Here is a 22248-nt window from a genome sequence, read left to right as displayed (position 1 = left end):
TCCAAGAAGAACGCCCACAGTGATGGCCAGGATACGTTGACCCATTGGCCACTTGGAACATGCCCAGTACTGCTCTCTGATCACCCTGAAAATTTAGTTGCTTATAAATTAACTAAATTTATTCGCGGATTTATTACGGGATGTTTTTGAAAAAAAATTTTTAAATAATAATTTAATAGTTTTATACTTATAGGACAGATATAAAACATTGGAATATAGATTTTATTATTCTATTATTGTGAAAAAACATTGCTTTTAGTGTTTATCAAAAACATCGAATTAAGACAGATATTAAATATGTTTCGCAGCTGCAGATAAAAAGTGCTTTATCGAAATACATACTTCATAGATAATACGATATCGCTAATAGACAAAGCCTATATTGTCAAGCTTCATAGATAATAATAGTATGGTTACGTTACAAAGTATTGCTCTATATAAGATCTAGGTAAATTATTTTTATAGATATTATTATTTTACTCCTCACTATAATCAGGAAATCAAAACTAGAAGGGCGGGATGATTAAAAATCTATCCATTACAGACAATCTCAACATGATTCATTTTAATTTCTAATCAATGACAAGATGACGTCATTCATTAGAAATTAAATGCGATTTTGCTTTAATGGGATTACAATTAGTCCTAGGTGTTATGTAAAATTTAACCACACCAATAGGAAACCTGCTCAAAACGTCTAGTTACACACTTAAATGGGTAGTAGTCATATAAAGATATACGTTATATTGTAGGAAAGATATTTGCCACAATAATCTTATAGACTTCCTTCTACAAAATATTATTATTACTTACGTAGTGGGAGGAGGCTCCAATCGACTTTGGTTCACATCATTCACACTTCCAACGTACGCTGAGTTTACATACACGAAATCCACACTTCTACTTTTACCTCTATTTTTGTCGTAGGAGTATCGAGGTTCTACTCTTACCCCCTGGAGACTTGGACCAGCATCAGCCTTTGACATTATATCAAGTACAAGGTGTCAAAACCAACGTCAATTAACGTTGACCCGATTTTATGTAGCTAGAGAATTTTTTATGTATATCATTCTCAAAGTTACGCGGTACACTGAGACGACTTATCACCGATATCTTATCAGGATAGTAGCCGTTGATAGTGGGAATTGGTTTTGTTTGCGAATTTTTGTTTTGTTTTAAAATAGCCACATTTTTGGTAATAATAAACATAAACTCAATGTTAATTTTAGAAATAATTTTATAAATTTATAGTATTTGGTATTATATTACATATTACTATATCGCAAATTAGATCTGGATATTTTTAGCACTGGAAGAATATGATTACATTTAGATTTATCCTTAGAAAATTTGTAAATGATAAAATCAGTTTAATCAATACTTGAAGGAAAGCATTCCATTTCCTCCATGTAAGGCTGAACTAACGAAGCTAGCGGCATCTGTCGGCCATCCTTGCGGTTTTTGCGAGGGCCTCATAAGGCTCAAGCGCGTGATTTATTACCAGTCGATGGGAGAATGTGTTGTGTTCTTATGGGAAACACTAAATAGGATCCATTGGGAAACGGCTTGGAATTTACTCTCATTGTATAGATTTTATTAATCGTAAATACATTGAGGATCCGCTTACAGCGGAATTTCGTGCAATTTGTTTGGGCTAAGATTACGAGAGATGGATTGAGATAGATCTACTATATATACTGCGGTTTATATAGAATACACAATATTATGTCTCTTGTACAACTTAAACAAAATAATGCCATTATATTTACAACATGTGTTATCATTAGGTTTGATTTATGTATATGGATTAACTACTTAGTGTACTGATACATATTTTTATTTATATCTTGGTTTAGGTAAACTGTTACTAGATTAAATTTAATAATGTCGTTCTATATACTAAAGATTGCAGATGTTTTAACCTAGAGATTACAAGAGATATGGGCACAAGGGCGTAATTTTGATGGAGGTATTGCATATTTATAACTACAAAAAAATACTCGATCTATCCGTTCTAACTAGAATTAAAAACGATGTCAAAAGTTGTCGTTTTCGGATTCCTATAAACTATTAGTGAAGTTTACCTTAAGAAAGTACACACCGAAATACTGTCTCTATCTATTTATAAAATTAGCTTCTACGAACAAACGTAATAGGTAAACATGTAGAGAATAGATATGACGCTAAAAATAGTTTCCAATTATTTGCTTTGCCACTTTGTAGCTTTAAACTTCACAATACCACAGTAAAGACAAACAAATTGTTTTTCTTACGGCCACATCGTTCCCACACGCAGGGCTGTGGCATTACTGTATTCCTGTAATATGGACGGAAGATGCTACGGCATTGGACATAATTTAAAAACAACATTCGAATAATAATAGAATTTATCTTACACTTAATGTAAGAAATAATAGTAAATATTTATTTATTTAATTTTTCAAATGTAAACTGAACTTTATTGACTATAATGACTCCTTTTCCAGTCTTTGATTATTTAATTGTAATTAATTATTTGCATGCAATCAAAAACTATTTTTCATAATGCCAAAGAAGTATAACTTCTTACGCGCGTACATAAGTACACGCACCCTTTTTTTTATTGCGAAAGACCACCTACCTTTTACCTCTACAAGTTTTCTTTTTATTTTTCTGTGCTTGACTTCTAACTTGGCTATTGATTAATATTTGTTAATTTGTTTGGTCCTCCGGTTATTAGACACTACAAATTTATTCTAAGCTTTTTACTAGTATTAAATGTCTAGGATACGTTGACACTTCAGATGCATTTGTTTGATATAGATAGGTACAACAATTTATTTTACATGCAAAATCTTAATTTAATCAAACCCCTTTCGACTTGTTATGTCTATTAAAAATCAGCGCCAGAGCTTATGAAAACCCTTTGTTATTATTCTTGTAGGTTACCGTCCCGAATAAATCGTTTAAAAATTCATTTTTTGTCAACCCTATTGCGCGCTAATAGGCGACACACGCTTAACTAATTCAGTTTCAGCCAGACTTGCCTCTGTTTGTATTTTTAATGGACTCCGAGGGAATAGTGCATAGATAGCGCCGATATTCTATTTGTTAAGTTAAAACATTGCAAACAATGTGTCTTTGTAAGAGCTAAAATCACGACTATGGGTTCTTAGTTTCTCTCTGAGATAGATAAACATACTATTTTTGCCTAATGGTGTTGTTAAGTTACATTAAAATGGTCTATATTTCATACAAAATATACTTTATGCTTTAAGTCTGATCTGAATAAATAATTACTAAATCTGATAAAATTCAAATATTTTTTTAAGACAACACTTTTAATGGGATTTTATTTGAGTTGGATTCACGCTAATATAGCTTTCATAAGTTAAAGTAAGAAACAAAATAACACACCAAACCATAAACAAAACAAAGAATCCAAATATGAGAACTCACTATGTGAGGCTGTTTAAAAAAAATCTCAATATTCAGTGCTATTTTCCTGTGTCACAATAATGCAGCCTTTTCCTACATCTTTCAAGTATTTAGTTTTAATATAAATCGAGCCTTACAAAACTTGTAGATTAAAAAATCATTTAATTTCTCTTCAGAAAATGGAGCTACTACACGTCATTATAAAGTCGGGTCCCTCGCCTCGGCCCCTGGCGTGGTCATTGGAGGTATCCCATACTCTAGGAGGAGATGATTGGCGTATGATCAGAGCCTTCGGAGATAGGGAGCATTGCAAGCGCCTGTGGGACTTACGACCAGAGCGGAAACGCCGGAAGGCCAGAGCAAAAGGCAAGGAGAAAGTGACATGTTCTACGCAGTTTGCGAATCCCAAACCATTGGAAAATGGAGAGGTCTGTATACATTCAATTGTAGTAGGTATTGACATGTAATAAAAGTTTAGTTAAGTGCATTTTTGTACGCAACGCTTACCTAGTTTATTTAATGACTATATTTTAACAAAAAATTCCATGTTCCATGGTGCCTGTGTTCAATATTTTATACGCAACATTTATTTTATTCTAATTATAATTCTAATTTTTCGTGGTTATACAAACGAAACGAGATATATTGAGAGATTATATGAGTCACGATTTTTTTTTTTTTCTAAAATGATACTAATGAAATAACAATCGAAACTAAGTTTTTGCGAGGTCACATTAACAACGGGTGAATTTGTAATCAGAATTTATTGAAACCTATTGAGAGGTATCTCTATATTTTTTAGTCAATTTTCCATAGTTAAGCGGGAAATTACTTTCGGAAACAGAATTTAAAAGTGACATCACCTGTGTGTATTACTCATCAAAACAAGTATGTTCGATATCAACTGATGAACACTCATAAGAGATAAAGAAATGTGTGTAATTCAGGGGCGTTTTTTCTTTTAATTTCATTTAGTTGTATAGATTCTATAAAGAAACTATTTTCTACTAAAGACAAAATATTAACTGACAGTAGTCAGTAACAACTAACAATTAACATAGAGCAGTAAGTGTAGACACTATTAAAATTAGTAATGATAATCATCAGGTTTAATCAAAATCAAAAATTACTCGAATATAAGCGATAAGAAATCTTGAAATGAAAAAATCTTTATTTCTTCAATATAGCAAACATAATAAATAATTAACAATGTTTTTATTGTACAAATTAATAAGTGCGCCTGAAACAATTTTGAACCATTCTAAATGTGTTATTCTTATAACGTATCGGCTAGTGGTTGTGTCGCAGAACTTTGACACCTACTCTCCGGAGTAGTTAACTATGTATAAAGGCCGATTTACATTCTCTTAGTGTTTAGGAGAGTGCTTTAGGATAGTACTTTAGTTGAAACATGTAAACGCTACTTGCTTTAGTAAACGCTACGCTAAAGAACTTGCCTTTCAAGTTGTACCTACTAAAGCACTCTCCTAAACACTAAGATAATGTAAATCGGCCCTAACAGTAGAGTAGAGCGGCCGACTCGTCGGTATTAAAAAAAATGTGACGATAACTAGATATTATCAGTTGGTGTAATCTTGTTGTGTATACTGTACTTTTTAAGTGTCTCTATATTGTATATCACTATTTACTCTAATTTAACGATTTGGTTGGATAAAATATGCCTATTGTCAAAGTAAATGGTTTCCGCCAATCGATGACTACATTTACAATACAATTGGTGTATTCTGTCTTAATTAACTGCCATTATATAAATTGAATATTATAAATACTAAGTAGCTCTTGCACAAGTTCATTCTCGTTGTATTCTGGAAAGTTTGGCTCCGAATATCTTAATGTAACATCGATTATCTTAGAAACGTTCTTGTATTATTAAGGCCTTTACAGTCTAAAGATGATAGATAGAAGATAAAATGTCACTATTAACTTTCCAGATGCACATAGCAATAGGTGAAGGAGTGAGCGCACGGCGCGTGCGCGTGTCGTTTCGCGCGACGCACCCAGAGCCTCACCATTACTATACCGTTCGAGAGTTGACCCTGGCCGCTAGATGTCTCTGCCATGGACATGCTACTCACTGCAACGTGGACCGAAAGGTACTTAGACATAGACAACATTTATTACTAACAAAAACCTCTATACAACAGTACTTTATCTATATATATAAAAATTAAACCCGTTTTCCGTTGTCACGACATAACATGAAAACGGCTTGACCGATTTGTCTGATTTTTTTTTAATAATATTCCTTGAAGTACGAGGATGGTTCTTACGTAGAGAAAAATAAAAAAAGTTGAGTAAAAAAGTCTAAAAACAACACTTTTCTATATTCCCATACAAAATATTCGTAATAATACTTAAAAGTCAATTTGAACTTTAATACCATATCATAAAGTTCAAATGTTAGTGGAGGGGTGCCGGGAAGGTAAATTTTTATTTTTTGACATAATGTATTTGTTGTCTTATCAACTTTCTTTTTTTTATCTTACAAGCTAGACCGGTGTCCCGAATAGCAGAATAAGTTTAAAAAAAAATAAAGAATCAACTGTTAGGCGGTACGATGTTCGCCAGGCCAGCTAGTTACTAATAAATACTTAATTAACATCCATAACGAAATTTGCCGTAACTATATTTACTACATGTTCACTATCTAATACCTTGGTACATGCATGTATCATATCCACATCTACATTCTGTTGATAAAAATAAAAGTATTTGCGTTATATTATTATGCCATGATAGCTAATTAAATCTTGCAAAGTCATTCACTTGAATTCTGTAATAATGCAAAAGGATATACTATTTTTTTTAGTCTAAAGTAAAATGTAATTGCTTTGAAGTAAATCAATGTTTTCGAGACTAAATATATAGAGTTAATAGTCACTAAAGCAACGATAAGTTGGAGCAACATAATATGTATTACAATAAACAACAATATTTAAACAATATTTTCCTTTCAGGGTGCTAAATGCGACTGTCAGCACGATACCTGTGGCGGTCATTGTCAACGTTGCTGCTCCGGATCAAAATGGCGTCCTCACGAGCCCTGCGAGGCTGCCAGGGATTGCGCCTGTGGGGAAAGAGGAGAATGCACGTTCGACGACAACGGAGATATACTTTGTGTTAATTGTACGGTAAGGACTTATCTATGGTATTGTGTTTCTGCAATATCCTTTTCCGAATCCAAACCAAGCTGAAAAGCACTATCATGCATTTGCAAAGAACATGTTTGAACAAACACCACGTTTAACGTTTAATCTTCAAGAAAAGTTTGTTCGTCAAAAGTTCGGAACTCCACAGAATACTTGTCATACTTAATAACTCATAAAAAACTGTATTTTTTTTTTAATATAATGTATAAGTTAAAATTATTGATAGACCTACAATAAAAGCTGCCTTCACAATATATACGGCTTGGTTTGACGTTTTAACCATATTTGGTTATTTCATATGATCGTCTTAAATATTTTAGGACAATAACAGGTATTTTCACTTTATTACAGGAAAATCGTGCTGGACCATTATGCGACCACTGTTTGGTGGGTTTCTACAACGCCATACCTGATGGACCGTGCGTGCCTTGCGACTGCGACCCTGAGGGCTCTGATGGTAATCTATAGTTTTTATTGCGATTTTGATAAGCTGATTAATTGTATTGTAGCTAATTTCTGTCGACTACGAAAATCAAAGAATTTTCTGTTCTACCTTTCACTAAGTCTTAACATTAATATTCTTGCGATTAAAAAAAGGATTTGTGTGTGGCACCTAATTTTATCCAGTTTTTATAATTAAATTTTTTGGTTTAATTTTTTTTTATCTTTTCATATTTGCTATGTTTGCTTGTCACATTAAATCTTGTATTTTTTTGTACGAATTGCGTGTTAGACAAACACAATTTAAAAGCTTTAAACTTAGTATTAGTAATCATCATTCCTATGAGTTGTATTATTTTAAAAGACAGTAAACGGATCGTAGCTGTTACGACTGGCAAGTATCATTCGTAACTATCACACTATAAGATTTCCAATAGTGTTATGAGTATCATAGCAATTGCAGTTGTGAAATCATCGATATTTTCTAGGGTCATGTATCTGGGACAGAAACCATCAACGGGTATTGTGTGCGTGCCACCCTGGGTTCTCTGGACCCAAATGCGAGTCTTGCGAGGACATTAACGCAGTCTTTCCCAACTGTGTAGTGGAGATCACAACCCCAACATGCAAATGTGATCCGAGGGGTCTTGTAGATTCCAACCGAGTGTGTGATGACATCTGTGAGTGCAAAGTGAGTATATTTGAAATTACTGTCTTATCGTTTATAAAAAAAAGGGTGCGTGTACTTAATATGTACGCGCGTAAGTTATACTTCTTTGGCTTTCTGTATTTAAAAAAAATAATAAATAATAAATATTCAACGTTAATAATTTAATAATATTTAATATTTAGTATATTATTCAATTAATATTAATAATAATAACTATTATTTATTATTTTATTATATTATTCATTCAATTTAATAACTAGGTATGTTTCATAACCTTTGAACTAAGTAACAATATGTCTTTGTGAAAAAGCATTGCTTTATTTCTTTGAAAAAATAATTGAAACTCCTTTATTTGTTTAAAAGGACAAAGGTCATTCAAAATTCTTGGCATAGCTGCTAACTTCACGCATATTCTATTTCTTTTTATTTGTACATTGTCGTATTCCCATCTCGCTCGCGCACGCTCGGCGCCCGTCTGGTTTAAAAAGAAATCGTTAGTGGGCAACTTCATACTGATAATTTTGTGTCACGGTGCGCGCGCATCGTAAAATTTCACTCTCATCAATTTTTCATAACGCGCCTAAAGAAGTATAACTTTAAAAAGATTAGTTACACTGTTTTTTAAAAAGATTAGTTACACTGTTTTAGGTCTATAATCATAATCAATAATTTAATTTAATAGTTTGTGTTCAGTATGTCAAAAACGTATTGCATTTTGCATACGAGAGTCATTGTTCTAAGATAGTATACCTTTAAAAACAATACTTGAAGAAAATCCGATAGAGAGTGCGAGCCTTCTAACAGTGAGTGCGTATGGGCGGTAGATTTATTATACAGCAAACATCCCGTTTCCTATAAGAAATCACTTCGTTTTTATACGAAAATTGTTTCAGCCTAAACCTTGTCTGTAACTTTAAAAGTATTTCAATATCTTTGTTGTAAACATTCTTAATTCAAATAATTCCAGACCAACGTGATTGGCGAGCGCTGTGATGAGTGTGCGCCGGGTTTTTTTGGCCTCAGTGCTGATATACTAGAAGGCTGTCTCCCGTGTTACTGTTCACACCTTGCCGACTCATGCCGCATCGATCGACGACCCCACCCCTATCCAGACGTGAGTTTGATAAGTAATTGATAACAATTGTGTGATACGGTTGATAACATTGTTAATCATCACTCCTTTGATTCATTTTAAATAACTAGCTTTGTGGTATATAGATATATATAACCTGTGGACTAGCTTCAGAAATGGACAATACAAAAAAAATTCAAAGAAAAACAGAGAAAGTTCAGGAGCAATTATTACCTAAAAATCACCTCTCTCATAAGAGAACTCTGGTCAGGGACCAGTTATAGATTTTATTATTAAACAACTAGCAAACTCGGCGAACTCCGTTTCGCCACCAGATGGCTTCGTTTTATGTAACATTTCGTTTGGTGATCCCGCTTTTCTGTTGAAATTTTTCCTGAATTTTCTTTGCTATAAACCTCACGAAACCCGAGACCTTTCCAACGAATGCAAAACCGTGGAAATCGGTTCGTGCGTTCTGGAGTTATAGCGTCAGGAAGGAAAACCCGACTTATTTTTATATAGTAGATAATTGCCCCCGCGAACGTTTCGTTTTGCCTTAATTCGATTTTGTATGAAACTGGTTTTTAAGTATTTCTGTGTTTTACTCCATAAACTTCTTCAGAGTTCAAGGAATAAATTTAAAAAAATTGAATTGGTCCAGCTCTCTTCGAGTTTTGAGCTTAGCAACTTATTATTAGTTAGTTACTTAGTAATTAATATTTATAATGTTATGCGATTTTAAAATGTTTAAAATAGTAATAATGTTCGTTCTGGAAGAAAGGTGGTGTTGCCTCTGGGTGAGTCCTGGGCAATCAGCGACGACGATCTCCAAGAGACCATGGAACCCTCACTGGATGAACAGGGGAAACCTTTCCTCATCACTTATGAGGTATGTGTTTGTGTAAATGTATTTTATTCACTTTTAAAGTAAAGATACAGGGATTTACTAGGAGAAGGCGAATTGAAAGAGATCAGAACAAGATCCTAATTTTTTTTAAATGTACCATTGTAAGTACAGCACCACAGGCCAACGCCCGTAATCACGAATGTCATTCAATCTAATGTCAAGAACTGTCAAACAATTTTGATTTCTTTAGGTAGAAGGTTGGGAGTCATTCTACTGGTTGACAAACACGTACAGTGGAGAACAACTGGAAGTGTATGGGGGAGAGATCCGAGCCAGTCTGTATTGGGGCGTAGCGCGAGGTGATACTGGTGGAAGCCCAACTGTTGGACCAGACTTCATTCTAATATCTCATGGTACGTTGATCTTCAGGTCTTTGTGACAACCAATATGATTATTTATAACTAGCTCTGCAGTTTCTTAATTCGGCCATAGCACCATGTTCGATAGCCTAAAGCTTTTCTCGGTAAATAGACGTTTACATGCAAAACGAATATCAGTTAGTATGTTTTTTTATGTATTAGGAGGCAAACGGGCAGGAAGCTCACGTGTTAAGTGTTAAGTGATACCGCCCATTGACACTCACATTGCCAGAAGTCTCGCAAGTGCGTTGCCGGCCTTTAAAATATTAGGAATATCATAAGCGGACTGTTGATGTCTTCTATAAATTTTATATGTAACTTTGCTCTTGTTGTAACTTGTCAATAGTTTCACCTAGTTTCACCTTGTCACCTTGGGTTAAACTATCATAATTACACGCAAAAACCTAACTTTAAAATAAATATTATATAGCTTATATAAGGTACTAGCCGTTTCGCGCCCGCTTTGCTGGACGAATTAAAATAATGTTTTTTTTTTTTTTTTCATATTTTTATTATTCTTCTTTTTAACTTCCCGCTAAGAAAATTGAAATATTTCGAAAATCGAGTTTTTAACAGATGTTGACGTTTAGAGGTTCTAGGAAGCCTCCCCGAATGTTTCCGCGGTGAAGTCCGTATGGATAAATTTTCATAAAAGTAAAACAGCAATAAAAAAATGAAGGAACGTTGGAATTTAATAAATAAATAGCCATCTAGGAAAAATTTCGCATCGAATGGTGGTAGTTTCATGTCGATACGATCAGTGGTTTAGGCGTGATTGAGCCTCAAACGAAGACCATTTTCATTATATATACAGGGTGGCCAAAAAGTCGTGGATCAAACGCAAATACGGGATAGATGAGGTCATCAGCGGCAAAAAATTGTTCTACGGGAGGTCTCTAAGGTCAACCCCTGCAGAGTTATGATTTATTTTGGTTTTATATGAAAATTGACTTTTTTTTACTAATTCTTCTTAAAATTCGAAAATATCTACATCCTGTATCTTTCTCATAATATCCACTAGATTGGTACTGATGAGTTCTTTCGTTAGACATACTATTTATAGTTGTTTATTGAGTGTACTCAAGATAATATTAAGTGATACGATATAACATTTTTTCAAATCATAAATTTTTCTTTACTTTGGACCCCACTGTGAAAAATAAAATTTACTCTGACCATAATACTTAATCTGCACCGTCTAATCAAATTCCTACGTAACCCTCCAGCCATCTGTCCAATTTTTTGAATCTAGTCCGATTCACACAGTACTGGTCCCATGTAGGTAAATAACCTTTCATAAGTCCGAATCGTTGTTGTTTTTTCATCCTAGAAAGATATTAGAGCGACTTATGGCCATGTGTAATACCTTTTCAAAATCCATATTAAATGCGCCAAAACTTGTAATACAGGGTCACTTTTCGGTAGAGTAATTTTTTTTCACAGTGGGGTCCGAAGTAAACAAAAAGTTTTGATTTGAAAAAAAATTATATCGTGTAACTTAATATTATCTTCAATACACTCAATAAACAACTATAAATAGTATGTGTTAAGCAAGAACTCATCAGTACCAATCTAGTGGATATTATGAAAAAGATACAGGATGTAGATTTTATCGAATTTTAATAAGAATTAGTAAAAAAAAGTCAATTTTCTTATAAAACGCAAAATAAATCATAACTCTGCAGGGGTTGACCTTAGAGACCTCCCGTAGAACAATTTTTTGCCGCTGATGACCTCATCTATACCCTATTTGCGTTTGATCCACGACTTTTTGGCCACCCTGTATATAAGATAAAGGATTCTACTGGTAAAATATTTTATTCAAATCAGTCCTGTTGTTTTGGAGCTTATTCAATGCAAACCAACAAACAAAGAATAAAATCTATCCTCTTATAATATTAGTAGATAAAACATTTACAATCGAAGAAGTCGCAAAGTTTGATGGGTTTATTGTTTATGGCTCATGCCTATATAGTTTTAAGAATTTGTATAGAGACAATTTATAGAACACTTCACACTTATTAAAACTTCTTCATTAATAGCTTTATTAATATTAAAAACTCTTTTTGACGATAAAATGTTTCCTGTGATTTGTCTATATACGTGTCCGCCCGAATATGCAAGGTCCATTGATATTTTTACGACAAATATTATTTCTGACAAACTACTTATTCTAGCACTTAAATTGCAGGTGGTAAAAAACTAACATACATAAACAGCAGTCACGAGAACGCCGGGCAGCTGGAGTTAGTCGCTTCACTCCGTGAGGGCAGCTGGTACCAGGAGAGTGAAGTTGCGACGAGAAGTCAAATGTTGGACGTCCTCAGTGACCTGCGCAGTGTCATGATACGAGCACACTTTCATAACGATCAGGATGAGGTATAATAATAATAAAGTAAATAAGATATAGTCAGTTTAGATTTGTTGTAATATACGTTGTTTTCTTCTCTTCTTGTCTTGTTACTCGAAATTAAGTTTGGTGGCGGTTTTTTGAATGGATAGTGGATATATTAAAAAAATTCCTTGAAGTTGGGTAACAACGGACTTTAATAGTTTAAAATATGAGCATATAACGAACATAATATTACGGGTTAATGGGGTTGCGACGCTAACAACAAACAAACAAATCTAAATAACACTTATGTTATTCGACATTATCGGAAACGAGAATGTTAAAATACAATTTACGAGCGTGGTAAAAACTAAAGGGCTATTGGTTTGCGCTTCTCATTATTAACTAATATATATATATATATATATATATATATGTAACTTAACTAATGCTAGGTTTCATAACTCTCGCAAAGCAGTGCTTTTACGGAAAAAAGTTGTGAGATCCTGTAACACCAAGTTGGTTAATTAATTCAGTCCCTACTTAAGTTACCTTCTATCTTATGTTATTACGTAATTACATAACCTAACAACATCTTATACTGACCATAACAATATTACAAATCTTTTATGTTTTTTTATAAATACATTGACTTGGCCATTGCACGGAAACACAATGTATCTCACAAATATATTTTATATTAAAATTAGATTGTATGTTCTTCTTCTACATTCAAATTTACTGCCAGTTCTTAAATCAACCTTGGACGAGAAAACTTTAGTAATTTGTACATTTTCTCAGGTAAGATTAGAAGGCGTCGAAATCAGAAGTTCCCACAGCGCTAAAGAGGTTTGCGTATGTCCCAACGGTTACGAGGGTCCGCACTGTTCCAAATGTTCTTGGACCCACGTGAAGATCAAGAGGGCTTCCGGCAGCCAACCTTCCTTTGAGTGCGTGCCTTGCGGGTGTAATATGCACGCTGGGTGTAATACAGGTATATTGAACCCCTCCTATAGCGGCCCCGACAGACGTTGTCCTGCATGATATTTCAAGGGATTAGGATATTAAACAAAGTATAAAAGTACCGACTGCAGCGCCATCTGCCGGGCTGATTTGTTAATCTGAACCATTTAGGGCTTCACGCAAACGCATACAAAAAAATCATTTAAATCGGTCCAGCCGTTTCAGAGGAGTTCAGGGACATACACACGTACAGTAGAATTATACAGGGTGGCCAAAAAGTCGTGGATCAAACGCAAATAGGGGATAGATGAGGTCATCAGCGGCAAAAAATTGTTCCACGGGAGGTCTCTAAGGTCAACCCCTGCAGAGTTATGATTTATTTTGGTATTTATATGAAAATTGACTTTTTTTTACTAATTCTTCTTAAAATTCGAAAATATCTACACCTGTATCTTTCTCATAATATCCACTAGATTGGTACTGATGAGTTCTTGCGTTAGACATACTATTTATAGTGGTTTATTGAGTGTATTCAAGATAATATTAAGTGATACGATATAACATTTTTTCAAATCATAAATTTTTCTTTACTTTGGACCCCACTGTGAAAAAAAATTACTCCACCGAAAAGTGGCCCTAACAACGATTGTGAAATAATAATTGTATTAAAACAATTATTTCTCAATGGTTGCTTGTAGGAAACAAAATATTTTACAATAAAATATGCTCAAAATTCCTGACTCTGACCATAATACTTAATCTGCACCGTCTAATCAAATTCCTATGTAACCCTCCAGCCATCTGTCCAAGTTTTTGAATTTAGTCTGATTCACACAGTACTGGTCACAGGTAGGTAAATAATCTATCATAAGTCCGAATCGTTGTTGATTTTTCGTCCTAGAAAGATATTAGAGCGACTCATGGCCATGTGTAATACCTTTTCAGAATCCATATTAAATGCGCCAAAACTTGTAATACAGGGTCACTTTTCGGTAGAGTAATTTTTTTTCACAGTGGGGTCCGAAATAAACAAAAAGTTATGATTTGAAAAAATTTTACATCGTATAACTTAATATTATCTTCAATACACTCAATAAACAACTATAAATATTATGTCTAATGCAAGAACTCATCAGTACCAATCTAGTGGATATAATGAAAAAGATACAGGATGTAGATTTTTTCGAATTTCAATAAGAATTATTAAAAAAAGTCAATTTTCATATAAAAACCAAAATGAATCATAACTCTGCAAGGGTTGACCTTAGAGACCTCCCGTAGAATAATTTTTTGCCGCTGATGACCTCATCTATCCCCTATTTGCGTTTGATCCACGACTTTTTGGCCACCGTGTATATATATATATGTAAGCTTATCCTATCTTTTAAGTTAGATCAAACTGCACACGGTGTGCAAATTTGATTGAAATCGGTTCAGTTGTTTAGGAGTCCATAGCTGACAAACAACGTGACGAGTAATATATAGTTTTTTTTGTACACCTGAATTTAGATTTGAAAATGTCGCTATCCTTTAAGAAAAAGGGTAAGATCTGTAAATGGCGACTCATTTGTTACTCTTCCAGGGTTGCAGATGTCCATTTTGTTTTCATTTATGACGACATTCATGATTAAGCAATAAATACTATATTACACCACGTATCACGAAATTTAAAGTACTATGAAACAATCTTCCTATTAGTGGTAAAGATAAAGTATATTCCAAAAGATACAAGTATTAGTAAAGCCACCACATCAAATAGACAGATAACAATTCGGTACATATTACTCTTTATATCTCTTAAAGAATATTTAAATGAAGTACAATAAACCAGAGACAATATTATGCTATAACGATTTTTGGAAATCACATCGTAATTGTCTTCAGTGGATGGTCCATGCGGTGAGTGCCAACACAATACGACAGGGCCACACTGCGAGCGATGTCTGCCTGGACACTACGGAAATCCTGTCACGGTATGTTTACTATACTCTAAAAACGCTTTATTTATTGGTCCATTTTTACTATGGCTTTACAATTTCTTTACTTTGCGTGCAATAGCTGTACCAAATTGATTAAGACAGTTTTTCTTGAATTTATAAGCATTACTACTGTTAAAATTATTAGTATCCTTTTTCCTCTTCTTAGTTGACTCTCACGGAATGTTGTGCCCGTCTTGTAAAGTCCGTCGACTTCCTTCCTCCACACTGCTCTATCCTCAGCTCGTCACAGATCATTAGGGATGTCGAGACTAATAATTGTCTTAATTTGGTCAGAACAACGGGTAGGCAACTTCCCTTGCCGTCACTCTTCCCTACCATTACCAACTTCGTCCATCCCGTTCTCTCCTGGCAATATGGCCAAACCAATTAAGCACCCGTTTCTAAATGATAGTTTACATTCTTGTGGTGATCTTTAGTTGGTTTAGGATGGACTTGTTGTATTTGTCGTCCATGGTATTCGTAACATTCTCTTCCAACACCACTTTATATATTGATAAACATTCCATAAACATAGATAGAATTTTTAATCTTATCCTACACTGGCGTTGCTACGTCGCGATAATCAGTTGATTACTATAAAAATCAATTATATAATCTATTTATAAATCATTGCCTTTTTAATTAAATTTTAAATGTATATATAAATAATAGGTATATTTAATATCAAAAAATACTGGTTCACGAAAAAAAACATAATTTATTGAAAAAGGCTATAGGGTAACATTATGTTAACGGTAAACGGATTTACCGATTTTATTGATTTAAGTTTAGTTTATTTTTGTCTTGTCTGTTTTAGGGTGGGTGCAAGCCATGCGCATGTCCATTATATGAAGCGAGTAACAACTTCAGTCCAAACTGCGCACTCGCTGGACCTGATGGGGACGAATTCGTCTGCACCCAGTGTCCTGATGGATATACGGGAGACCATTGTGAGATGTTAGTCTTTTAAATGTACATTTATTTAAATACTTTTTCACAATTTCATTACATTATAACACTTAAAGCATTTGCGTTTATTTTTTGCTGCCAGTATTAAAGGTACACTGCCACAGGGACCAAACTTTTAATTATTATTATTATGAATCACAAATATATATAATGTTGTCAAAAGCTTGTCTTTTATAATTTTAAAAAGGAAACAGTTTTCGCTTACCAATGACTGGTTGATAAAGCAACGCAAAACAACATACAAACACACAAAATCATTGTGTCCAAATTAACTATCAAGTGCCACGAACAGTTGGTTTGAGTACAATATTTCTAAAATAAAAAAATATATTATTAAACCCGTTGACTTTTAATAATTCGTAGGTGTGACTCCGGCTACTGGGGCTCACCTACCGAGCCTGGTGGGTCTTGTATGCCGTGTTCATGCGGTGGAGGACCATGCCATGCCAGCACTGGTGCTTGTCTCGTATGCCCACCACATACCGAAGGCGAGAGATGCGACCAATGTCAGGTAGGTTTTATAATTAAAATTATAATTATAATTGATATTCAAATTAACAACATTAAAATGTAAAATTATGACAGGCCATAACGATAGAAGAAGTACATATTATTTTAAGTTTAACATTTTAGTTTTCAAACAAGAATTTCATTGTTTCAATTGCAATATTTATATTAAATTGTTCTTAGCGTAAAATTTTTAGTAGTACTTTAGGGCCCGTATTCTAGAACGACAAACAAACTTAAATCTAATTTCAAGAACTGTCAAACTATTTCTTCTGAATGAAATTTGACATTTGACAGCGCTCATGACGAGATTTTGACTTGAGATAAATTAGTATATGGGCCTAAGAGTTAAAACAACATCTTGGTAAACTTAGGAAAAGTCTGTACACCGTCCCCATTTAAACCTATATCATAAATAATATAGGCCGCATTAATATGAGGACTAACGGTATCTTTCTTAACTAAAGGTTATCATATTACCTTTATTTTACATATTAATAACATCGCAACTATACTTACAAACACTGAACTTCAATCCATGCTTTATAGGCCGTAGAACATATACGCTTAAAGGTTTACTTTAGTATATATGCGATATTATATACACAATTCAAACACCCCCTACATCTGGTGCCTTATGTATTTGATGAATGCAGGACGGCTATTGGTCTGGAGGTGAGGACGGCTCGTGCGTGTCATGTTCCTGTGGCCGTGGTGCGCTCTCGAGTGCGTGCGACGCGCGTACAGGTCTATGCGCTTGCGCACCCAGTTGGGCCGGACAAACCTGTGATACCTGTGCAAAAGGATACGGAGGTAAAAATCTGTAGATTTTAAAACTTTCATTTTAATTCATAACTTTGTATGAGAATGTAAAAAATCCTGTATCGTGTATTCATTATCTATATCTATATTCTCAATCCCATCAATGTTTTAGAGATTATCATTATATTTACAAACAGATAAAGCATTATAATATTTTATTGTTAAATACTGTACCTACGTGTGTATAAAATTTTATCTCGCCTTAACGGTTAAAGGAAGTTTGCCTATCGCGCCATGCTTTACCGTGACAGTGCTAAGACCGTATAAGACAAAACATATTTTAGTATGAAAAAGTATAATTACGTACAATGTTTAAACGTTGCAATGGTTATAGTATAGCTAGTAGCGCCCCATTTAATTCCCGCCAAAACATACGTTGCTTTAGGCTGAACAAATTCTTACCGTAAATAGACGCAAAATTTGCCAAGACAGTGCTAAGACTGAGTAAGAGAAAAATATATTTATTTTGTGATTAAGTATGATTTCATACGACGTTTAAACTTTGCAGTGGATAGTGCGAGTTGCGTCTAACACGTTGAACAAATTCTTACGTTAAATAGACGCAAAATCAGACTCATTTTTGAATTTATTACATTCGATTTTTTTATACAAGTATTTTATTTTATTGGAGTTTATATATACAATATTTTTTTATATATAGATGTAGAATCTGGCTGTCCGACCTGCCGTTGTGGAATAGCAGCTGTCAGTCCGGTGTGTGAGACAGAAAACGGAACCTGTGAATGCACCGCGGGCGCTTTGCCCCCGCACTGCGATACTTGCCAACTGGAGTACTGGGACCTTACTGCTGACGGCTGTAGAGGTAGGTGCTATAAGTATATGTAGAGAGAACATAATTTATTATAATAGGTGGTTTAAATACTTCATTATTTTATCATGTATATCTAATTTGATTGTATATAGACGTTTCATGCCGGCTCATCGAAATATCACTATAAAATTGAAGATATCGGAATTAATCAGTCGATAATAAAATGTCTGTATTTTATTATAATATACTTGCGATAAACGGATTTTCAAGTAAATACTTTCATATAAAATGTTGTATCCTTAAAATCAGAAAAAAGTATGTAAAAAAATGTAAGTGTTATGTTCATTAGATTATTAAATTATTATCATTAGGCTATTGATTAATTAGTTAGTAATGATTATAATACGAGGTATTTCTATTGAAAGCATTTAATAGCATAAAGAAGAACAAAGATTCCGGATACAAACACTGATTGAACAAAATTACTTAATTTTCCTATTACTACTGAGTAGGAAAAGATAGTTGCTTACACTGACCAATCCACATTCTAACATACAAAGCCCCATTCAATGTAACAATACACAGTGAGCGATTGTTTGTTTACAATAATAACAAAATTGCTGTGAGGCGCAAGTCGCAATTTGCGTAATGTGGGCCCACCGGGAAGACGCCGCCGGGTTTGATCACTTGTGTACAACAATCACTTTATGTACCATACACGAGTCGCGATAAGAAGACCTTTATGAATTGGTAAATGTTGCAAACATTGTTTCAGGCAATTGCCCGGTAATTGATATTGAAATATGCAGTTTTTCCGCTTTGCTAGTAGTTTTTACAGACGTTAAGACTGGTCAAAAGCAGTGTAGATGTGGCGAGAGAGTACCTATGCTTTATTTTCTGTAGATGAAAGGCATTATATAAGTGTTCGTGTGTTGTATTTTTTTCATACCTATGTAAATCTATATACTTATATAAAAATCAATTGCCGCTAAAACTCCAGGCGCGTCCGCTAGTACTTATTTATAATCGATTTCACAAAGTAATTTTATTAAAAAAAATTCCAAATGGAATTTACACTACGATGCCTCAATAATTTAAAATTTATAACCGATATGATTCCGTACGTAGGATTTAAATGGGGTGGTAGGCCATCTTACCGTATACGTTATATATTAATGAACATTTATAGCATCTACGTTTTGCATATGTAAGAACATTCTTAACCTAGGATCTATTTTGTTTACATACATACCGAAAGCACAAATTTGATTTTCCTTAACCTATCGCATTTTATAATATGTACAACCATTTTTCAATGTCATTTCAGCATAAGGAACGATAATATCATCATCATATATATCGTACAACTTGTACAATAAAATGTTTTGATTAACAAAGACCAGTAAAAAACTGTGTGAACAGAAGTGTACAAATGTTGATTTGTAATCATAATAAAAAAACACAAAAACGAGTTTTACAGTTAAAAGATATTCTTCAAAATTACTTTGCAAACATTTGATAAATTGATAACAATTACGTGGGCTCTGTTAATATATTTTTGTTGAAAACAAAAATACATACTCATTTATTCTCAATGAGGGGTTGTGTTGTCGAACAGGGATTTCGGGCATAATTATAGTTTATAAAATCGGGCCCTACATTAAAACTCAATAATAAATCTTGAGCAACGTGAAGCTAAATTTACCATAAAGTCCCTTATACGTAACACGAATTATGTTTTACGAATTCTTCTTAGTCAACTTAAGACTAATATGTAATTGGAAATTAACATAATTTACTAAAAAATATGTTTAACTTTCAACACTCTGTTCTTGTGTACTATTTGTTTTCTACTTACCAATGTTTAGCACTTGAGACTAACGTGCACTCACACTAATACACAAACTCGAATGGTTTTCTCCTTTTCAATCTTCTCACTAGGCCCGTGATCCTTCAAGAAGTTGAAAAGCCTCGACATTCACGTGTTAGTGGAGCCTTTGTTCGTTAGCTCCAGAATCTTTTTGATTATTGTGGCGACGTCCTCAACATTGAAGTCCCGATAGACGTCCTCATTGTGAATGTACCAGGGAACATTAACTATTCCCCAGAGCACTTGTTTTTATATATACGCTACCGTTAGTTAAATTTTAGCTATTTCGAATAATTACCTATATCTCCAAGCTAAATAAATTCACTTTCACATTAGGTTGGTATTGACACAGTTATTAATTGATCACTGGTTTTAATAAACATTTTATTCTAGTAATATATAGCACTAGTGGACCCAACAGACGTTGTCCTGCATGATATTTCAAGCAATTAGTAAAGCAAAGTATGAAAGTACCGACTGCAGCGCCATCTGGCGGGCTTATTTGTGAATCTAAACCATTCCCAGATCCCCTTGAACACACACAAAAAATTTCATCAAAATCGGTCCAGTCGTTTGAGAGAAGTTCAGTGACATACACACTCACAGAAGAATTATATATATATAAGCATTAGCATTTTGTTACTTGTCTTTGACCCTATCATTTTCTTCCCTAAGAAAGACAAAAATGCTGATGATGAATAAAAAACACAACTGAACCTTAGTAGTTTACTTTCATAGTAGCAAAGGCAGTCAGTCACTATCGGGCTCACTGTTCTAAATTCTAATAAAACGGACATAAATAATGTACTAATCATATGATAATCGTCTTGTCTTTGGACCTTAAGTAGATATTTACAGTAAGTTATCCTGTCCTAATAAACATGTCAACATGTGTATAGAACGAATTAATTTATCGACTTGATATGCTTTATGTCTGCTTACAAATTTATGTAAGAATAACCACATTTCCGTGTTTGGTATTCTTCAAATGTATATAAAAACTTTTCGAAATGTAAATTTGAATTAAGCAGTTTATTAAAAATTCTGACAACGGCACAAAACTATATTTAACTGATTTTACGTATTCTTTAAACTTTAAGTATTTTAAATATATCTTAAATCTTGTAAAAAAGCGTCAGTTATATTTTCGAGATTGAAACAAATAATATGAATTTTAAATCGTACAAAGTATCATATATTTTTAGCATTTCAATTAAAACAGAAATTTTCAAAAAATCCTAGAAATAGCAAAACACAAAACCTGTTATTAAAGCTAGGTGGAGCCTGCAAGTCTGGTACGTCGAAGCAGACGCCGCGAGCTATTATTCGAGAGCCTGGATTTATGCTCTTATTAGTACCGCTCCTTGATAAATAATTTATAGCAACCGTTATAGGGCTTAATTAGATATCTAATGAACTAGCATAGTATTCTTAAATATAAAGTGTGTTTGTATGTTCATTTGTTAAGATGGAAGCAACACGCCATCTTTATCATATACGAGTATTTCAGGGGACCATGGATGTTACTCCTTTGCGGATATTATAATTGGTAGACTTACCTACTTAGATATTAATAATTATTACCTTACTTAGACTGTCTTCAAGACATAAATATTAACTACAACGAAGTCGATCGTACACGGCTCATTTGACATCCTTCCTGTCCCGTAAAAACCCTATTATTTTCGATATAGCAACTGTTAAGCCGTAATAGATATTTCTGTTACCCTACTAACGCTAACTATGTTGGGTCTTTAATGGCCGAACATCTAATTCGTTTAATGATGAAGAATTTATTGCTAATAGTCTATTTCAATACGCGCCGAGCATGTCAAGGATTGCTATGTAGGTTATAGGAACGGTTTCGTTGAAGCTAAATAGCCTAGTCACGTCGAATTAGACAATATACTGAGTGGCGCAAAAGTTAAGACCCTATTTGGTTCAGCTATAAATTTTTTTCTAAATAAGAAAACTAGATTTAGGTTTTTTTTAATGTAT

The 22248-nt window shown here is 33.7% G+C and overlaps 1 protein-coding gene across 1 annotated transcript in view; it reads left to right on the top strand.

Annotated features, from left to right (window-relative positions):
• LOC125051272 (laminin subunit alpha-1) overlaps positions 1 to 22248 on the top strand; it is a 145238-nt gene that overhangs the window by 51745 nt on the left and 71245 nt on the right. The window contains exons 4-18 of the mRNA XM_047651483.1: positions 3594 to 3845; positions 5370 to 5531; positions 6396 to 6569; positions 6939 to 7044; positions 7517 to 7719; positions 8666 to 8812; positions 9552 to 9659; positions 9868 to 10030; positions 12228 to 12415; positions 13170 to 13362; positions 15216 to 15304; positions 16128 to 16267; positions 16643 to 16790; positions 17443 to 17599; positions 18270 to 18431. Of these exons, the coding sequence (XP_047507439.1) occupies positions 3594 to 3845; positions 5370 to 5531; positions 6396 to 6569; positions 6939 to 7044; positions 7517 to 7719; positions 8666 to 8812; positions 9552 to 9659; positions 9868 to 10030; positions 12228 to 12415; positions 13170 to 13362; positions 15216 to 15304; positions 16128 to 16267; positions 16643 to 16790; positions 17443 to 17599; positions 18270 to 18431 (2392 nt within the window). The remainder of the gene's footprint in view (positions 1 to 3593; positions 3846 to 5369; positions 5532 to 6395; positions 6570 to 6938; positions 7045 to 7516; positions 7720 to 8665; positions 8813 to 9551; positions 9660 to 9867; positions 10031 to 12227; positions 12416 to 13169; positions 13363 to 15215; positions 15305 to 16127; positions 16268 to 16642; positions 16791 to 17442; positions 17600 to 18269; positions 18432 to 22248) is intronic.

Source organism: Pieris napi, chromosome 7 (assembly GCF_905475465.1).
Source record: "Pieris napi chromosome 7, ilPieNapi1.2, whole genome shotgun sequence".
Taxonomy (NCBI): domain Eukaryota; kingdom Metazoa; phylum Arthropoda; class Insecta; order Lepidoptera; family Pieridae; genus Pieris; species Pieris napi.
The sequence above is the reverse complement of the archived record's forward strand: the minus strand, read 5'-3'. Positions and strand labels throughout refer to the sequence as shown.